We start from the raw sequence: 21,172 nt of genomic DNA, 5'->3' as shown, positions 1-21,172 counted from the left end.
TTGTGTAATTTGTGTGGACAGCCTCTCTCAAATAAGGTGGATTTACAAAGGAAATTAGGGAACATACATAAGAGAGGTCAGACCATGACAGTAAAAACACCAGAAGCGGGGACAAGCGAATAACCATGAACAAGGAATGAAGATTAAGTAATGTCAGTTGACTCACTGATGAGATGTGGGGTCTGTGAAACAGCGTCTGCAAATACAAGAGAATCATCATCAGTAATTGTTAAATGCCAATCCCAGTGACTTCCCCTGGCCCACCTTGTGCCCCAGAGTGTCTCCTTTGTGTTTAACAGCATGTTCCCCGAGCTCGCTCAGTGAGTTCCCCTGGCACTTGCTAAGATTGCAGAGATTTATGAGCAGCTTCCTGGACACAGAGGATGCTAGAACTCTTCACCAGTTCAGACTCTTTCCTCTTTGTGGTAAACAGTACAGGACCCATCGCTGCATGTCCTCGGGACAACTCCTCTGTCCATGGGATTCTCCAGGCAAGAATACTGAAATGAGTTGCCGTGCCCTTCTCCAGGGGATCTTCCCGACGCCGGGATTAAACTCACATCTTGTACATCTTCTGCATTGGCAGGTGGGTTCTTTACTACTAGCGCCACTGTGCTTTACTTGTCCTTGAATTATGCCATGTGTTTGTCTTGGATTCCTTCTAGGTTGTACATGAGACTCCCTTAGGCTGGGATCGCACCTTCTTCTCTAGACACCCACCCAGTACTCACAGTAACTTCAGCAGTGTCTTCCTAGTGGGCTGCCTGACGTCAGATGGTTACATGAGAAAGAACAGCCCGTGATGAGGCTGCCAATTACTGAGCATTTATCACGTGCATCACCGTGCAGAGGGCTCTACTTGCATCTTTTCGGGGAACGCTCACAGCAAACCGAAGAAGTAAGGCTCTCTTCTCCCCATTACACAGGGACAGGACTGAGGCATGGAGAGGCTGAGTCTCTCGCCCGAAATCCCAGAGTCCCCGAGCAGTCAGCCCAGCTCCAGATCGTTTTCCTTTAGCCACCCTTTCTTTTTTTTTTTTTTTTCCCTTTCTTACCTTTGGCTTCAGAGTAATAATACGCGGTGAAGTTTTTCCCTATGTTGTTGTAGCTTCGGTGGTACACGAGCGTCAGTGAGCTGGAGGATGACGAGTAGGTGAGATAGGTTCCAGAGCAGGTCTTCCCCAGGGACTTTGCTGAGGATGGAGGGCCGTCCAGGATTTCAAAATACTCATTGGTGCAGTCTAGGCTGGGGAAGCAAGCACCATGGGAGCTTCAGTCTCCCCCTCAGCAGATCTCAGAGGTCTGCTGTGAGGCAGACTATTCTGCTGCTATCAAGAGGCTGGGGCAAGATCAAAAGGCTGTCATCTTTCGAACATAGTGTGTGTGTGTGTGTGTGTGTGTGTGTGAAGTCCCTCAGTCATGTCCGACTCTTTGCCACCCCATGGACTGTAGCCTTCCAGGCTTCTCTGTCCACAGAATTCTCCAGGCAAGAATACTAAGGTGGGTGGCCATTTCCTTTTCCAGGGCATCTTCCCGACCCAGGGATCGAACCCAGGTCTTCTGCACTGCAGGCAGATTCTTTACTGCCTAAGCCACCAGGGTGGGCCCAAACATAGTCGATTCCTTTTACCCCATTTTTTTTTCTGAGAGCCATTACCTTTGGGAATGGGATTTTAACTAGAAGAGGGGAGAGAAGCCTGGAATCGTAGGTGTAACCCTGATGAGGCCTTGAGCACCCTGAGGCCACAGGTACCTTGAAACCTGGGCGCAAGGGCAGGGCCAGCCAATGGGCAGCCCCTAGGATGTGGCTCCAGGGTCCAAACAACCTGCGTCCAGGCTTTCAGCAGCCGACCTGCCCAAGAGGGAGGCGCACTGCCAGATCGGCTCAGCCCGCTTTGTGGAAGTCATCTGATTTTGTTGTTCCTTATTGTGAAGTTTTGTACAGAACGTGGAAATCAGAAAACCATTTTCACATCTCAGCCTGATGAGATGTCTGTTCCAAGTCATAGTTTGATGAAGCAAAAGTCAAGAGCAATAAATAATTTTTTTCTGAAGGTTAGTTTCCATAAAACATTCACCTATGAATGATATCAACCTTGACAGTTTACAATATTAAAACTTAAATTTTCCTGTTTTATTAGGTCTGAGGGTTCCATGGAATCTGTATCTTCAACCAGCAAGGTGAAATACATACACACATACTATCAAGCTCTCTCTCTCACACCCTATCACACACACACACACACACACACACACCCCTATACAAAGTATACAAGGTGAATTTCATTTTAACTACAAATTCATGGGCACAAAAATCAATCATATTTCTAACAAACATGTGGAAACCAAAATTATAAAACAGTATTATCTACAATCACTCCAAAAAGAAAAAAGAAACACCAACATATACATTTAACAACACATATACAAGACCTGCTTGCTAAAAATGGTTTTTGCTAAAAAATTTTTCCAATACAAAAATTAATGGATATCATCTGATGCAAAGAGCCAACTCATTAGAAAAGACCCTGATGCTGGGAAAGACTGAAGGCAGGAGAAGAAGGGGATGACAGAGGATGAGATGGCTGGATGGCCTCACCAACTGAGTGGACATGAGTTTGAGCAAGCTCCAGGAGTTGGTGATGGACAGGGAAGCCTGCAGTCCGTGGGGTTGCAAAGAGACAGACATAATTGAACAAAAACAACAAAAATACAAAAAAATCACAGCAAATGCTGGCTAGGATATGGAGAAATTATATTTGTCATATGTTGTTGGAAGGAATGCAAAATGGCAGTCACTCTGGAAAATAGTTTGACGTGTTCTTTAATGTACGTACTACACAACCTACCAATTGATTCTCAATCATCAGTCCCAGAGAAATGAAAACTTAAGTTCATGCCAAAACCTATGTATGAATGCTCATAGAAGCTTTACATACAATAGAGGGGCTGGGAACAGCCCGAACGTCCTTCACTGGAAGAAATGGTTAGACAAACTCTGGTTTCCACACAACAGAACCCTTCTCAGCCATGACAAGAAACAAACTCTTGATACAGGCAACAGCCTGGATGGAGCTCAAAGGCCTTAAGCAGAGTGAGAAAAGTGAATCTTAAAAGAATACTGTATGACTCCATAGATTGAAGGGTCTCAAAATGACAAAACTGCATAAAACTGGAGAATAGTTTAGTGGCTGCTAGGGACAGAGGCTGGGGTGGCTGTAAACATGCAGGACAAAGTAGTCACCCCTTTGTGGTTGGGAAACACACTCTCTGCTTCTAGATCAAAGGTCCCCGATCTCCGAGACCTAAAATGCTTAGTGATCTGACGTGGAGTTATACAATAATAAAAACAAAGTACACAATAAATAAAATTCATGTGAATCATCCTGAAACCATCTGACGCCATCTGTGGAAAAATTGTCTTCTACGAAGCTGGTCCCTCATGCCCAAAAGGTTGGGGATGGCTGTTCTAGATTGCAGTGGTGGTTTCATGGACCTGTGCATGCGTGCGTGTGGGCTAGGTCACTTTAGTTGTGGCTGACACTTCGCGACCCTATGGAATGTAGCCCTCCAGGCTCCTCTGTCTATGGGATTCTCCAGGCAAAAATACTGCAGTGGAGGACTGCCATACCGTCCTCCAGGGGATCTTCCCGACTCGGGGATCGAACCCATGTCTCCTGCGGTTCCTGCACTGCCAGCAGATTCTTTACTGCTGAGCCACTGGGGAAACGCAGAGGACCTAGACATGGACATATACATGGGATAAAATTGCACAGAACTACACACACACATAAGTGCAAGTGAAAAATGGTGAAAACCGAGTAAGTCTATATTCCAGCTAACAGCATTATACTAATATCAGACTTGTGTTTTTGATACTATTCTATAGTTATATAAGATGTCACCAATGGAGAAAGAAGAGTGAAGGGGACATGGGACCCTGTGTTATTTTTGTAGCTTTTTATGTGTCTGTTCAGTTCAGTCACTCAGTCGTGTCTGACTTTTTGCGACCCCATGAATCACAGCATGCCAGGCCTCCCTGTCCATCACCAACTCCCAGAGTTCACTCAAACTCATGTGCATTGAGTCGGTGATGCCATCCAGCCATCTCATCCTCTGTTGTCCCCTTCTCCTCCTGCCCTCAATCCCTCCCAGCATCAGGGTCTTTTCCAATGAGTCAACTCTTTGCATCAGGTGGCCAAAGTATTGGAGTTTCAGCCTCAGCATCAGTCCTTCCGATGAATACCCAGGAGTGGTCTCCTTTAGGATGGACTGCTTGGATCTCCTTGCAGTCCAAGGGACTCTCAAGAGTCTTCTCCAACAGTTAGCTCAAAATAGAAACTTAAAAAGAAAAGACTCTTTTAATTACAGGGTGAAGTAAGCCAGAAAGAAAAACACCAATACAGTATACTAACGCATATATATGGAATTTAGAAAGACGGTAACAATAACCCTGTGTATGAGACAGCAAAAGAGACACTGATGTATAGATCAGTCTTATGGACTCTGTGGGAGAGGGAGAGGGTGGGGAGAATTGGGAGAATGGCGTTGAAACATGTATAATATCATGTATGAAATGAGTTGCCAGTCCATGTTCGATGCACGATACTGGATGCTTGGGGCTGGTGCACTGGGATGACCCAGAGGGAGGGTATGGGGAGGGAGGAGGGAGGAGGGTTCAGGATGGGGAACACAGATATACCTGTGGCGGATTCATTTCGATATTTGGCAAAACTAATACAATATTGTAAAGTTTAAAAATAAAATAAAATTTAAATATCTAAAAGATTTCTCAAACCAAAAAAAAAAAAAAAAGTACTGCTAGAACTAACACCACAAAAGATGTCCTTTTCATTATAGGGGACTGGAATGCAAAAGTAGGAATTCAACAAACACCTGGAATAACTGGCAAATTTGGCCTTGGGAAAAAAAAATAATAATTACAGGAATCAACCAAAGAAATAAATGCCTGGAATCTTACACCACACGGTGCACTTAAAGAAAGTCCTTCTGACTTACTTAAGGTATGGAAACGCCAGTCGTATGTGGTCAGATGCATTGGCTCTGATTTCCCACACACACGTTATGTTGTCATGCATTTTATTCCTAGGGGGATTCCTGATCGCTCCAGATGAGTTAGTAATGATTCTGCCACACTGAGATTTTCCTAAAAGCAGAGAGATATTTCAGAATTTCAGTTTTTTTCATTGTTCAGTTCACTATAGTTGACATTCTTTTTTCTTTCATTTTTTTTTCCCTCTCGAAAGGTTTCATGGGTCATTGCTTTGTTGGGTACATCGTAGGATGTAGCAGAGGTATAACCTAGTCAAAAAATTCTTGTAAACTTAGGAATTAGGACATGACATTAAGTCTGAAGTTTGCAGTATCTCTTGATCTCAAGAGAATTTTGCCTCTGACATGCGCTTTCTGGGTAGGGCAGTTATCCAGAATCAGCCTGAACCTTTCCCTTGGTTACTCCCCAGTGCTGGTAAAATGGAGCAGGACTCTATGGTCCTTGCCTGCCCATCCTCCATGTCCTCCACCTGCCTTTTGTCCGCAGAAAAGCTTTAGCTAAAGACTAAGTTTAATCAGAGAGGGGAGAACATGCAGAAACAAAGGAAAACCAGTCTAAGGAGACCAAATAATAACAATGCAGTCAGTAAGCAAAGTCAGAGACCTTTAGTTCCTCCTCAAGGGCTGTAAATAATATTCTGAGCCCTATCCTGTGAGCTGTCTTGTAGATACTGAAACCCCCACCAGGTGGAGAGGTTAACTATATGATGGGCAGAGTGTACCCATGACAGAAGCTGCCGCAATTCTGAGAATTGGCCTCAGAGGAAATGGAAACAAACTGACCCTGGAACTGGAAATTAACTGTACCTAATTAATTTGTCCAGTCCGTCTAGTCAAGGCTATGGTTTTTCCAGTGGTCATGTATGGATGTGAGAGATGGACTTTAAAGAAAGCTGAGAGCCAAAGAATTGATGCTTTTAAACTGTGGTGTTGGAGAAGACTCTTGAGAGTCCCTTGAACGGCAAGGAGATCCAACCAGTCCATCCTAAAGGAGATCAGTCCTGGGTGTTCATTGGAAGGACTGATATTGAAGCTGAAACTCCAACACTTTGGCTACCTGATGAGAAGAACTGACTCATTGGAAAAGACCCTGATTCTGGGAAAGATTGAAAGTGCAAGGAGAAGGGGACAACAGAGGATGAGATGGTTGGATGGCATCACCGATTCAATGGACATGAATTGAGTAAACTCCAGGAGTTGGCGATGGACAGGGAGGCCTGGAGTGCTGCAGTCTATGGGGTCACAAAGAGTTGGACACGACTGACTGGCTGAACTGAACTGAACTGAATTAGTCTGTAACCATATCAAGATGACACTGGTCAGAGCTGACTGTGTTGTTTCTGCATGTAGCCCCCTCCCTCAGCCTATAAAAGCTCTTGCCCCTGAATGTCGGGGAAAGGGGAGTCAGCCCTAGGACAGGTGCCATTCCCCGAGCCCCCGACTGCTGGCATCCAAGATAAGGCAAACTTTCCTTTCCACCAACTTTGTCTTTCTTGGCTTCTGAGCAGTGAGCAGCCAGACTCCAGTTTCGGTCACACTGCGTCCTGTATCCTATGGCTTTGATGTTTGCCATGTCGTCAGTAATGATGAATAAACTACTATTTTCACAATTAAGGCCAAGCTCACGTGGAGCTTCTATATATGAAGATGGCAGTGTTCTACCCACTAGCACTCGTCATTTATTGAAATTAGTCCGCTGAAACTCCACTAAGTGGAAAGAAGTTGCCCTGAGTCATCCACCCTCTCCACCTCTGATTTGTTCTGTGTCCATCTGTCCATCCACCTGTCCATTTGATTCTCCACCTGCTTGTCTGTCTGTCTATCCATCTGTCCAATGTTTAGTTGAAAATGAGAGGTGAGAGCTGCGGCGGCGGCGCTCTCCATCAGGTTGCCTGGTAGGAAGCGGACCTACGCTCAGCTGGCTCCTCCCTACAGGGACCAGCCAGGCCCTCCGGCGTTACGTTATTCTAGCCCTTCAGCTCCAGGTGGTGCTAAGAAAAGCTTATCCTGAGCTTCTGAAAGCCCAGGGTACTGGCCAAAGCAGAGAAACCAAAAAAGGAAGATGAAAAAGAAAGGACAGAGAAGGACACAGAGAGTCAGAGAAGGAGAGAGGGCAGAGCAGGTGCCCACTGTGGTGAAAGCCCTCTGAAATGACGCCCTGGGGTAGTGCCCTGGCAATGTGGATGTGCTGATGGCCCCATGTCTGTCCTGCACATGTGGTGTCCATGCTGGGAGACCAGGAAGGCTGACCACACTTGATCATTTGGATTACCTTCTTGGACTAATAGAAATGGAACGGGAACCATAAATTCATTGACCTTCATTACTGGACAAATCTCTCAGAATGCAGGCTCAGAGGGGTGACTTAGACAGGGCAGTAGTAGTTTGCTCAATTTCCTTGAAAAATCACTTTAGGGCCTGAGCTAGATGACAATGATCAGGGCAGCCAAGGGCAGCCAAGGACAACCTGGTCTCACCTGCAGCCTCTGTCTCCACCATGACTTCCAAAGGGGGACCTGTCAAACACAAAGGACGTCATCAGACACAATGGGGTCGTCGGCTGGCACCGAGGGTGACACAGCCCACAAGGAGGCTCCAAGGAGCCGGGAAGAGACACATCATCAGGGCCCCTCCCAGAGCTCCTGAGCCAGTCTCTGGGGGTGAAGCAGAGCACGCAGGCGGTGGTCACGTGCAGGAGGGAAGACGCACTGATCCAGATCTTTCGGACTTGGACGCACACATTCTCTTGTCATGTTATCCTAGCTCTTTATCTCCAAGAGGTACTAAGAAAAGTTTAATGGAGCTTCTGAAAGCCCAAGACACCAGCAAGAGGAGAGGAACAAAACAAAACAAAAAAAGGAAGATGAAAAAGAAAGGACAGAGAAGGATACAGAGAATCAGAGAATGTAAATGAGATATTTTAAAATTTGGGAATTTAAGAAAACTAAAGATGGGACATTCTGGCTCCTGTAGCCAATTTCTGTGACCCCAGTGTGGGGAGTTAGGAGGCTGCAATGCAAGTACAGGAAGAGGCACTGACTGACTGCTTCCTTTGACCTGTGCTGCTCAGAGATGGTGGGTCAGGACCTAAGGTCACTGTGGCTCCTTGCTGTCCCCAACATCTCTCCAGCCAGCAGCACCTGACCTAGAACTTCCTATTGGAGACTTTCGCTGAGGACCAATCCATTCCCACCTCCTGAGGCTGACAGTCCAGGAAGGGATGTGACTGCAGCTTTATCAGACCTTGTCCACTCAGCTCTGGTCATGGCTCACCCTTTGGCAGGAGCTGGCCAAGGGCAAGGCATTAAGGGACCAGGGGTTTGATAAAGGAAGGGGGGCACAAGTGTGGAAAACTCCAGGTACTGACGCTGACAGCATGTGGGAAAACCAACAACAAGGAAGCAATGTGGGGCCAGAATGCCCAGGATCAGAGAGAGAGCCAAGGAGAGGGTAGGAATTAAACTGAGCCTTGACTTGGGCCAGGTCTGGCCCATCAGCCTTCTGCTGCCCATGGGCAGAAAGTGTCCATAACTGCCTCTCCCATCTCAACCAGTCCCCACCCACATCTCACTGCCAGCCCCTCACAATCCCAAAGCACTGTGCAGAAGTTTAAGAAATTTTGAATCTGCTTCCTGAGCGTGAAATGCACAGTGAATTGAAGAGGTAGAAGGTGAGGTGGGACCAAATGACTTCTAAGGGCTCTTCCTCTCTCCCAGTGGACAGTCAGCGACTCCACATCTCTGAGCCACTCTATGGGCTTGGAGTACAGAACCCATTCAATTTCCTGCAGAATTCTCCCCCACCAGGTTTTAAGAAACTGCACATGTGAATTCCGCCTTCCCCACCTGGTAGCAAGGCCACTGAGTATTCAGCATCTGTAAGTGGGAGAGATAAAAACATCTGCTGTCAGTGAAAAACATCCTGCTTTCTTTTCTTTTCTCAAAATTTTGGCTGCACTGGTTCTTTGTTGCAGGCTCTCTAATCGCAGTGCTCAGGCTTAGTTGCTCTGCAGCCTGTGGGATCTTAGTTCCCCAACCTAGGATCGAACCCAAGTTCCCCACACTGGAAGGAGCATTTTTAACCACTGCACTGCCAGGGAAGTTCCTGTCCTGCTTTACTCTCAACTGTGATTTTTTTACACTGTCCCTAGGAAAGGACTTTCTCGAAAGGGCCCAGCTGGGCTCTGCCTGGGAAGGGAGCAGGGTTACCTGAACAAACCACGCCAGCATCCTCCCCGTGCCCGCAGTTGTGGGCAAACCAGCCAGCGTGGGAGCAGTCGTCCAAGTGCTCTTCATGCCCCCTGCACTGCATGTTGTCCAGGAGGATCTTCCCGGAACCTTCCCCAAAGTGGGCCTCGCCTGGGGCCTCCATGGCCCAACCGCAGCCCAGCTGCCGGCAGACAACGTTTGCTTCCGGCAGGTCCCAGAGGTTGTCACACACTGTCCCCCAGGCTCCCTCGTAGAAAACCTCCACGCGGCCAGCGCAGCTCCCATGGCCGCCCGCCAGCCGCACAGGGGCCCAGCCTCCTGGGGGAGGAAAGGGGTCTCAGGGTGCTGGCCACTCCCTCTGCCTGTTGAGGACCGACTGCCCTCTGCCACCCTGGCTCTCCTTTCTTTCCGTGGCTTTGTACCCACACCCTTCATGCTGGCACGAGGGTCCCATGCCAATGTGCAGCTCTAAGTCGTCTGATGGCATCCATCTTTAAAGGCCTGACACAGAATCCTAAGTGGTATTTGCAGGAAGTGGACTCTGCCCAGATGAAAACTGCTGACTGCAACCATATAGACTTCAGACCAATTGAAACCAGAATGTTGATGAAGCTCAAAATTTCACTTTGATGCCAACCAATCTGAGAACTGATGCCAAGCTAATCACATCTGGGTTAAGACTGCTCACCTTCTAGCCTCGCTCTCTGCACTCTCTGCAGTGTGACCCTCCCACTCCTCCCAGGAGGCTGAGTCTATTTTCCTAGTCCTCGACCCCCAGGGCTTGTGGCCTGAGATTTGCCTGGGTCAATAGCCTGTGGCAGAGGTAATGGTTTGGAGCTATAAGGCCTCATGACAGGCTCCAGGGGAGCCCAGAGACAGTTGTATGAATAAGCCTGGGGGCCTGCTGGGCGATGAAAGGCATGTGACCGTGTCACCTCTGTCCCATCCAAAGACACAAGACAAGAAGGAACGGCCTTACCTGGAGGCGCCGAAGCAGGTGGGTTTTGGGCCACCGATGTTGCCGGTGACATGGGAAGTAGGTTCTCATAGGCTGTTGATGGAGGGAAAAGGAAGGAGTGACGTGAGGGAAAAGTCAGAACATCGCGAGAAGGTAAACAGCTACTCCAAGGGGCAGCTGCCTCCCATCAGGATTCAGCAGGAATAATGATGACGCTGCTAAGGCCAGTGGCCTCCGGTCCCCGAGATCCCCATTTCAGATGAAACATGGCGTTACTGCCTGTTGACAAGCTGACATGGGCCACATGGCCACTTTGCAAAAGCAGAGACAGTTAGCCCCGAGTGGCCTGCTGCATGCAGGCTGTCAGGGGGCCATCACCTCTTTCTTGGTTACCCTCGCCCCAGGGGCGTAATGACTTCACCCAAACAAAGCAAGGAGAGTCACTCAGCAAATCCTTGGGGGAGGGGGCAGGCAGGAGGTAGCAGGTCTGAAATGCTCTAGGGAACCTCTGGAGCTGACGGAACAGTTGTGCATCCTGACCGCAGTGGTGATTACACAACCGTGTACAATCTCCAAAGTTCATCAAACTGGACCTTAACAGGGGTGAACCTTCAGCACATAGATAAAACCTTAATAAAAGGTAAGTTGATGAATGATAGATGGATTGATCAATTTATCATAGAATCCAGGTAGGAGTTAACCGTTATATTCCTCAAACTTTTCTGTATATCTGAAATTTTTCATAACAAAATGTTAGAGGTTAAGGTGTCTCTCAATTTCTATTGTAAGACTTACAGCTCTGTTTTTTGACAACCATCTTTTGCTTTCCCACTGGTGTACACTTAATTCAGCTAACCTATGTGGCTACTTCTGCCCTCCTTGTTAGTCGCAGAACATCAAAAGCATAGAATTTTAAGGAGCATGGCATCCAACGTGCCTGTTCTAATGACATGGAGACTGCAAAGTTAGTTATGTCGCTCAGTCGTGTCTGACTCTTTGCGACCCCATGGACTGTAGCCTGCCAGGCTCCTCAGTCCATGGGATTTTCCAGGCAAGGATACTGGAGTGGGTTGCCATTTCTTCCTCCAGGGGATCTTCCTGACCCAGGGACTGAACCTGGGTCTCCCGCACTGCAGGCAAATTCTTTACTATCTGAGCCACCATGGAAGCCCATGTTATTCAGCTGAAGAGAAACCAGTTGGGATCAGATTCCAACAGCTCAGGGCCTTCTGATCCCCACATGCCCTCCTTTAGGTGGGCACAGGACCAGAAGAAGGAACCATGGCTGTGTGAGTACCTTCCAGGTGCCAGGAATCATCTAATACATGACCCGGGGCTTCCCTACTCTTGCCTGGAAAATCCCATGGACAGAGGAGCCTGGTGGGCTGCAGTCCATGGGGTCGCTAAGAGTTGGACACGACTGAGTGACTTCACTTTCACTTTTCACTTTCATGCATTGGAGAAGGAAATGGCAACCCACTCCAGTGTTCTTGCCTGGAGAATCCCAGGGACGAGGGAGCCTGGTGGGCTACCGTCTATGGGGTCACACAGAGTCGGACACGACTGAAGTGACTTAGCAGCAGCAGCAGCAGGGGCTTCCCTGGAGGCTCGGTGATAAATAATCCATCTGTCAATGCAGGAGACACAGGTTTGATCTCTGGGTTGGGAAGGTCCACTGGAATAGGAAATGGCAACCCCTTCCAGTATTCTTGTCTGGGAAATCCCATGGACAGAGGAGCCTGGTGGGCTACAGTCCCTGGGGTCACAAAAGAGTCAGAGATGACTGAGAAACTGAGCACACGCAGTCCATGAGCTTACTCTGTATTCTCCATATTATTCCCACTTTAATGAAGAGGAATGGAAATGAACTAGGAAGGAGAGATGACATGTCTTGGCTGTGGTCGTCTAACTGAGGGGGTCATATGCCATGCTGTCTCTCCCATTAGGGAGTAAACCCCATGAAAGAAGGGTCCAGGGCTTTGACCACTGCATGGCCCCTGTGCTTCACTGGCACAGAGTCTGGCACATGGTTGAATGAACAGATGAGTGAAAGAAAGAAGCTGCAAATCAAACCAGGATCTGACTCTAAGCCTCATGACCTTCTCACATCATGCAGAGTCTAGCAGAATACATAACACGGGCCCTACCTGTAGGCAGAGCAGCTGTGGAATCAGCACCTGCAACATGGAGACAGACTATGCATGTTACCACGTCTTAATGGGAGAACGTCTACTGTGAACATCCTACAAGCAGAGGGGGTGGGCGGCAGACAGGCAGAGACTCTGCCCGTGAGGAGCCTGGCATTTCCTGGGGATTTGGGACACAGGACCAGGCAGCAAACCTGGGCTGTTCTGGGACATCTTTGGGGACCACTGCTCCCTGGGGGCCTCAGGACTTGACAAGGGTGGCTCCACGTGGGCAGGTGCAGCCTGAGAGCTCGTCATTCGTCGGGACGTTATTCAAGTCACCAGTGGGGCAGAATCGGGAAAGACTGGGGGGCAGAGAGTCAGCCAGAGGGACACATCGTTCTGGGGAGGTCACCAGGCCCAGATGTGGAAGGCCTGGCATACCAGCTGACAACTTGGTCCATCACCCGGAGGTCACACGCACAAACGTTAGTGAGGACCCACAGGGGTAAGATAAACAAGGGACCTGAGTGGTGGGAATCGTGTGTACAGGAAGGCTGTTCAGTGTCCAGAGGGGCAGGGCTTTCTGCCCTGTCCAGAAAGCTGACTGTCCAGTCAGTTAATGCAACAAGAAAATGTTCTGCTTTGAACCTGATGCACTTCTACTTTTATTTTCGCCACAAAATGTAAGAATTTGGATTTTTATGCCGAACACTCTGATTTGGCTAAATTCAAGGTCATGGGGTCGCAAAGAATCGGACATGACTGAGCGACTGAACTGAACTGAAGTTCAGCTTAGAATTTTCAAACATAACCAGCCACTTCTGAGCTGAGATCCAGGCTATAAGTCATATTCAGCAATCGCTGCAGCTAAGGGGGTGGTTGGGTTGAACAACCTGGGAAGGAGCCAGGCTGCCTGCCTGGTCCACTGACATTCTGAGGCTGGGCTGTGGGGTGTGTGTGTGTATCACTGGGGTATGTGTGTGTGTGTAGGGGTGAGTAGGGAGGCCACAGGAGCAGCCCTCCAGGCAGGTACTGACAGCAGCCACTCACCTGCGCAGATGACGCTGGCGTCCTCCAGGTGCCCGCAGTTGTGCCCGGCCTCACCCCCATGCGCGCACTGCCCCAGGTGGCTCTCGCTGCCCACACACTGCATGTTGTCCAGCACGATCTTCCCAGAACCTGCCCCAAAGTGGGCCCCCGTGGGGGCTGCCACAGCCTGGCCACACTCCAGCTGGCGGCACACGACGGCGGCCTCGGCCAGGTCCCAGAGGTCATCACACACGGTCCCCCATGTGTCCTGGACCAGAACTTCCACGCGGCCTGAGCATCTCCCCGGACTGCCCACCAGCTTCACAGCCACCCAGGCCCCTGGGGAGGAACAAGGAGGAGAGGCATTGAGACGCAGCTCTCTGAGGTCAGGGAGGTTTCCTCTACTGGGGTACGTGGGTAGGCACTAATAAACTATTCAGAAATGGTGTTTCTGGGTCACATAATCCTTATCACCAAGAGTAAAAGAATAGGTTTTGCAGCTTTCTTTACTTTATTTGGCTTTTCTATTTGCTTTCATTGGGAGGACTTGTCTTCTATGAATCAGCCCAACAGAGCAGGGAGTGGATAGTCCCAAGTCACTTTTAAAGGACTTGTTTATTGATTACTGAGCTTCCCTGGTGGCTCAGACAGTTAAGAATCCACATGCAATGCAGAAGACGTGGGTTCAATCCCTGGGTTGGGAAGATCCCCTGGAGAAGGGAATGGCTACCCACTGCAGTATTCTTGCCTGGAGAATTCCATGGACAGAAGAGCCTGGAAGGGTATATAGTTCACGGGGTCACAAAGAATCAGACAGGACTGAGTAACTCACACTCCTTGATTACCTGGTGATGCTATCAAGGTATCACACAGGAGATGTACTTGTAGAAATGTCAGCTCAGCAAGTAGAGGCAGAGGGGCAGCTCCCATCAATAGTGAAAAGCTACTTCTTTTTAAGCAGTTGTCCGACTAATTATAAAAAAGGATGCTTGTTTTTCCAAATAGATTCCTAGCCTTGTTTCAGGCTTGTAGTTTAGGGCTCCCACTGCAGGGGCACAACTGAGCTCCCAGAACAATGACGTCATTTCTCTGCTCCAAAGCTTGGCCCTGACTCCACTTTTTCTTATAATTCAACTATAAGATGGAAACAACATCCTCCCGGCTATGTGGCAATGTCAAAAAGACTGAAAAAAGTGAAAGTGTGAGTTGCTCAGTCGTGTCCAAGTCTTTGCAGCCCCATGGACTGTAGCCCGCCAGGCTTCTCTGTCATGAAATTCTCCAGGCAAGAAAAGATTGTACTAGACCATATTTGGGGAAATATGCCAAGAATGGTTGTATGGAGGGTTTATCAGCTCATGCGAAGGCCCAGTTGAGGAGATCGATTTTACCCAAATGAAACAGTGATGAGAAAAATGGAAAATCCGAATTAATAATTAACATTTTATCTATCATATCCTTTATTATAATAAATTCTCTTTGTAGACAGCTTAATAATATACTTAACATTTCCATATAATTTTCTCAAATAGTCTCGGCATGAGTACTTAGTCCTTATTCATATCTTCTCCTTGTCTAGGTAGTTTTTATCCAGGCCAACATGAAAAACACAGTGAAACCAACATGATCCTTGTAGTTAACAGGTCTGGGTGAATCCAGCCTTTGCCACTTATGACTGTGTGACTAGTTATTTGAGCAGTTCACTGTGTTCTCTGGGTCTCTGTTTATTTTCTTGTGAAATGCTGGGAATAGCAGCTTGCTTTAAGATTACTGTAGAGCACACTTAATTCTGTGCATGGCATACACTAGTTTCTCAGAAAATGCTAAGCACAGACTGGCCAAGTCACAGAAAGGCGTTACCTGCTGGCGGGAGGGTGGAGTGAAGGCTGGGAGGGCCCGTTGTGGGTATGGTAGCTGACAGTCCAGCACCTGCAAACAGGTACAAACAGGACATTGCTCGAGGTCAGGAGCCTCCTAACCCCATGTAGGAAAGGAAAATCCTTGCAATGAGAACATTCTGAAAAGTCAGACTCAAATACAAGGCACTGGGTCCTCCACTGGCTCCCCTACAAAGTTCTAGGCAGGGAAGACCTCCCCTCCCCTATCTTTAAGCTCAGTTATCCAGTCTCTAAGATAAGGGTTTAGAATATTCCCCATGGTCGGCGCATCCGTGCTCTGTCCATGAGTTCCTTTTGGGATCTCTTTGCTGCCATCTCTTCTTTCCCTTTCAGGAAACAACCAGCTGTGTTCTATCATGGAGACGCAGCATTCGTATCAATGAATGGACTTCTCCAGCTCTCCCTAGGTGTTTGGCAAACCTGCCTAGACTGCGTGGTACCCAAGCAATGTGAGACAAACACGGCATCTTTGAGCAGCTCTTGTACCTCGTTTTGTCTCATAAAACATCAATCCAAGTAAACCTTCTTACTGCCATCTAATTATGGGGTCAGTTGGACCAAATCAGTGTTTAAAACGTCAAATGGCAATTAACCCAACAAACTGAATGTTCAGTGTAAAGAACTGATTTCTGGTTTCAGTTTTAACTGGTTGCTGATGGAGTTGGCTTCAGCCTTCAGTAATGACCTGCAGGTGCTGAAGGCTGCTGCCAGAGAAGATGGTGACCCAGACAAGTCAGATGTAGGGGCAGCGGTGCCCACATGGGCTGCCTCGGTGCCAGGAGCTCTGCTGCCTTCTGCATCCTTGCGGCTTCTGTGAACACCAATTTGAGGGAGCTCGCCGGGCTACCAGCACCTGACAGGTGCACAATATTGCCTGCTTTTAATGACGCCTTTTACTCCTTTGGATCCTTTTCAAATCAACTAACAGTAGGTTCAGTTCCTAAATCAGTGGGATACAATATGGATTTCACATAAATAACTGAAGGGAAAGGAACATTCAAGAATTTCAGGTGATGGATGAGCATCCCAAATACCCTGCCCTTTTTTGTTTTTATCAGCAGTCCTTGCACAGTAAATAGGAACTGGGTAACTGCTGTTCCCTTAAGCATCTTTTGTTGTCAGTCACTAAGTCACGTCTGACTTTTGGTGACCCCATGGGCTCTAGCACGCCAGGTTCCTCTGTCCTTCTCTATCTTCCATAGTTTGTTCAAACTCATGTTCATTGAGTCAGTGATGCCATCCAACCATCTCATCCTCTGCCTGCCCTCTTCTCCTTCTGCCCGCAATCCCTCCCAGCATCAGAGTCTTTTCCAATGAGTCAACTCTTCGCATGAGGTGGCCAAAGGACTGGAGTTTCAGCTTTAGCATCATTCTTTCCAAAGAAATCCCAGGGCTGATCTCCTTCAGAATGGACCGGTTGGATCTCCTTGCAGTCCAAGGGACTCTCAAGAGTCTTCTCCAACACCACAGTTCAAAAGCATCAATTCTTCGGTGCTCAGCCTTCTTCACAGTCCAACTCTCACATCCATACATGACCACAGGAAAAACCATAGCCTTGACTAGACGGACCTTTGTTGGCAAAGTAATGTCTCTGCTTTTGAATATGCTGTCTAGGTTGGTCATAACTTTCCTTCCATAAAAGCACATAAACTAAAAACAACCAGGGAAGTGACTCACAAATAAAAAGTTCAACTTACCGGACAGACTAGTTTTTGCTGCTGCTGGTGATGATGGAGGTGCTCCTGATGGCACTGACGACAGTGGAGGTGCTGATGGCGACAGCGTTGCTGACGGCGACGAGGACGGCCATGATGACAACGGCCAAGGTGACGCGGACGACGCTGAGGATGATGGAGATGATGCTTCTGCTCCTGATTATTAGGATAAGAAAGAGTCCTTGTTTTCAGACAGTGGTTCTCAAAGCGTGATCGGCAGACCAGCAGGATAACCATCCTGAACGTGTTGGAAATGCAAATCCTCACACCCCACCCTACTGAATCAGAAACGCTGGGGGTGTGGCCCAGCAATCTGGGTCTTAACAAACCCTCTGGGCGGTTCTGATGCACATTAAAGTTTTAAAACAACAACAACAACAACTGCTGTTTTAGGATAAAAGGGAGTGATGGAAATGGCCCCATAGTTTTTTCCCAGTGACCAAAGTACTCTAAAATCACATAAATATACATTTTTAACTGGTGTCGTTTCTTTGCTTATTAAGGAAGATCAGGTCCTACAGACTCCAGGGGGATAAATTTCTCATCTAATCACTCTGGAAAATAGATGGTCATTTTCTTTCAAAAAAGTGATTGTGATGACTAGTGGGCAAATCATAGAAAACTATTACATCCTAAAGTTAATGACCATTTTTAAAAAGATTTTTTTTTTATGTGGGCCATTTTAAAAGTCTTTATTATTTCTGTTTTATGATTTTTTTTTTTTTTTGCGGGAGAGACTATGAGGCATGTGAGGTGTCAACTCACTGACCAGGGGTCAACTCTGCACTCCCTGCATTGGAAGATGAAGTCTTAACCACTGGACCGCCAGGGGAGTCCCAGAGACCATAACTTATACTCCTCCAGTGGCCCCAGACACCTGCAATGGCCTGGGAGCTTAGTTCTGATGGGGGACGATTACTGCACCGGGTGACAGGGTAGTTGGCTAGTTTCTAACTCCCTTTGCTGCTGGTATTGCATTTCAGTGTTGAGCTGCCCACCAAGCCACCCCTAAAGACTGCCTGGGATCTGCCCTCTAGGAGCTGCCCAGAAGAGGGGCCAAGCACCCCAGGATGAGGCGGATTCCTAGAGGAGAGCGTGAGCACAGGAGAGCCAGGTCAGCGCTGCACATCCGTGAGTTCCGTCTGTATGGCCCACTGAACTAGGTGCTGGGAAAGCTTTTAGGCTTCAAGCGATATTGACCAAGCAAACCAGCCTCCATTAACTGCTTTAAAGCCTGATTTAACAAGGTCATTTTCACCCCATTTCTATCTCACAGGATCAGCATTAGCCAGATAGGATCAGGAGTCAAACCAGCCAATCCTAAAGGAAATCAACCTTGAATACTCATTGGAAGGACTGATGTTGAAGCTCCCAATACTGTGGCAACCTGATGTGAAGAGCTGACTCATTGGAAAAGACCCTGACGCTGGGAAAGATTGAAGGCACAAGGAGAAGGGTATGACAGAGGATGAGATGATTGGATGGGCTCACCGACTCAACAGACACGAGTTTGAGCAAACTCCAGGAGATGGTAAAGGACAGGGAAGCCTGGTGTGCTGCAGTCCATGGGATCGCAAAGAGTTGGACATGACTTAGCGATTGAACAACAACAGAATGGGACATAGAAAGAGCCCAAATCCCCCTGGAGGGAACCAGGTTTTGAAAACTGTTAATGTGCAGAGGAGACCACCAGCCCTCTTGGGAGGGGGGCCCTGCCTCACTGCTCATTTGCTGTCATGATCCATTCTGACGGGGAGTCGTTGGGACCCCTCACCTGAGCAGATGGCTCCAGCGTCTGCCTCGTGACCACAGCTGCGAGTGAACCAGGTGTCGTGGGCACACAGGGCCAGGTGGCTCTCCTCGCCGCTGCAGTGCACGTTGTCCAGGAGAATCTTCCCGAAGCCTGGGCCAAAGTGGGCACCGGGAGGCGTGGACACTGCCCAGCCGCACCCCAGCTGCCTGCATACCACGTGCGCCTCCTTCAGACTCCAGCCCTCGCCGCACACCGACCCCCAGCTGCCCTGGTAGGAAACCTCCACCCGCCCAGAGCATCTTCCAGGGCCGTTGACCAGCCTCAGCATGGGCCACTCTCCTGTGAGAGAGAACGTCGAGGTCAGTTCATGAGACTTCCCTATGGAACTCGCCCTCTTTGTCTGGCTTACAAATTAAAGGTAATCCTTTGATTACTCCACACATCTGAGCTCCTTCTAGGCAAGAATTGCCTAATAATCACTCTGCTCAGTGGCGTGCTCTTTACCACCTACTCAACAAAGCAGATTAGATGGTAGACTATGGATTTGGAGCTTTAGGACTTGACATCTGCAGGACAGATGTGAAAAATTAGGAAAACGTATCTCCGTCAGTGGGGAAAAGAAAATAAATGGCTTACTCAAAAAATGTAATATTATAGCAGCTCAAAGCAGTGAGATGTATATATTTTTATATATGTGTGTATATCAACATGGATGAATCTCACAAATGTGCAGCGAGTAAAGAATAAAAGGTACTAAACGATATATAGGGACTAATGTAATTTGTGTGAAAGAAAACCACAAAATAACATGCACTGAGATGACATGATTCCTAGTCATAAAATGTTAAAAATGAACTATAAACACAGAATTCAGGAGAGTGCTTCTCTGAGGAAGGAGAGAACAGAGCCTGGAGTTGGGGAATTTGGGGAACCTTCAATTTATCTTTATCATTATAATTTTTATAATGCTTTATTTTTTGATAAGACTGGAACATCAGTATAATAAAATGTAAGCATCAGTCATGTCCAGGTAAAGGGGACATCAATGTGGTTATTGACTTCTTGTTTCTCTGTATATTCTGAACTTTAAAATGTTTCTCTGGAAAGCAAGGATGATCCAGTGCTGAAACCATGAGGGAGGCTCAGCTGACCGACCCCAGTCCTGGAGGCTGTGACCCTTCTCATCTTACTATGGTCTTGCCCTGAGCTCCTCTGAGGCCTCTGAGAATGCAACTTCCTAGGGTCCTTCCTGGGCTCTGATAATCTCCCCAGGGTTTCACGAGAGCAGTGGTACATCCTGCCAGGAAGATTCTGACCTGATGGGCTGGGCCAAGGAAAACTGGCTCTGCGACTTTCTGCTGGCGAGTCGACCACAGGTAGAACTAGAACAACAGGGAAATGGTGATGAGGACCGAACCATCTCTTTCTGAGACCAGACACAAGAGCACTTTGGAAAAGGACTCAACCAGCAGCTGGTGAACAGCCGTCAGCTATGCCACAGCACTACCAGAACCTCTGGGCTGGCCACGTCATAACAAACGACCTGTTTCTAATGAGGCTGGGGAGACCTTCAGGCTGCTGTTAGAAAGCTTGTAATCGTGTTCTGCTGCACCTCCCCCGCCCACCAAAGCCTTGTCCCCTTTCTGCATAAGGATGCTCAGCAGTAATAAAACAATCATGGAAGAATCGGGCAAAAGTTCTAAGAATCATAGTATCCATACAGATTTGATCATTGACCCCGTGGAGGACACTGTGTAATCTGATGACATGACCATCCAGGTATCACCCATCTGCACGGTAAGGCTGTGTATCTATAGATCCAGTGATGAAATCATGGCCATACCTGGTATGTCAGTTGGTAACTCTTCATAATCTGCTGAGATGGAAAAAGAAAAATATTTGGTGGAATTCGGCTTCATTAGTTTGCTTACATGTGAAATCCTAGCACTTCTTTCTGAGGAGGGATGTGAGTGCCAACAGGGGGCTACCAGCATTTTCCAGAGTGATGCCTGGGTCTCTTGAGCAGAGGGACTTGCCGCCACTACGCACTGTCTAGCAGGACTATTCTTAACTAAGACCAGAGCTACCCCAGCAGGGCCAGACAGCCCATCCACACGTGCAGGGCTCACGTGCCCAGTCGATGAATCATGTCTGACTCTTTGCAACCCCATAGACTGTAGCCTGCCAGGCTCCTCTGTCTGTGGAATTTTCCAGGCAAAAATACTGGAGAGGGTTGCCATTTCCTACTCCAGAGGATCTTCCTGAGCCAGGGATCCAACCTGCATCTCTTGTGTCTCCTGTACTGGCAAGTGAAATCTTTCCCACCGTGCCACCTGGGAAACCCATGCAGGGCTTACACATTCATTTACTGATCCAATGAACTTTCCCTGGGTGCTTCTAACGCACCAAGCA

At 48.0% G+C, this 21,172-nt stretch overlaps 2 protein-coding genes across 2 annotated transcripts in view; both read right to left on the bottom strand.

Moving 5' to 3' along the window:
• The window catches only part of LOC123327546 (deleted in malignant brain tumors 1 protein-like), a 109,011-nt gene that overhangs the window by 61,204 nt on the left and 26,635 nt on the right, over positions 1-21,172 (bottom strand). The window contains 10 exon segments of the mRNA XM_045164112.1: positions 843-934; positions 1,056-1,241; positions 1,754-1,852; positions 7,551-7,589; positions 9,282-9,596; positions 11,674-11,678; positions 13,415-13,736; positions 15,255-15,323; positions 16,990-17,163; positions 18,782-19,099. Of these exon segments, the coding sequence (XP_045020047.1) occupies positions 843-934; positions 1,056-1,241; positions 1,754-1,852; positions 7,551-7,589; positions 9,282-9,596; positions 11,674-11,678; positions 13,415-13,736; positions 15,255-15,323; positions 16,990-17,163; positions 18,782-19,099 (1,619 nt within the window).
• Positions 18,559-19,247, bottom strand: LOC123331462 (putative DMBT1-like protein). The gene has a single exon (XM_044935517.1). The coding sequence runs from the start codon at positions 19,086-19,088 to the stop codon at positions 18,732-18,734; it is 357 nt and encodes a 118-aa protein (XP_044791452.1). The 5' UTR covers positions 19,089-19,247; the 3' UTR covers positions 18,559-18,731.

This window comes from Bubalus bubalis, chromosome 23 (genome assembly GCF_019923935.1).
Source record: "Bubalus bubalis isolate 160015118507 breed Murrah chromosome 23, NDDB_SH_1, whole genome shotgun sequence".
Classification (NCBI taxonomy): domain Eukaryota; kingdom Metazoa; phylum Chordata; class Mammalia; order Artiodactyla; family Bovidae; genus Bubalus; species Bubalus bubalis.
The sequence above is the reverse complement of the archived record's forward strand: the minus strand, read 5'-3'. Positions and strand labels throughout refer to the sequence as shown.

Bases quoted from the DNA above. Each gene is read 5' to 3' on its own strand.
- LOC123331462 (XM_044935517.1), bottom strand. From the start codon at position 19,088: ATGCTGAGGCTGGTCAACGGCCCTGGAAGATGCTCTGGGCGGGTGGAG.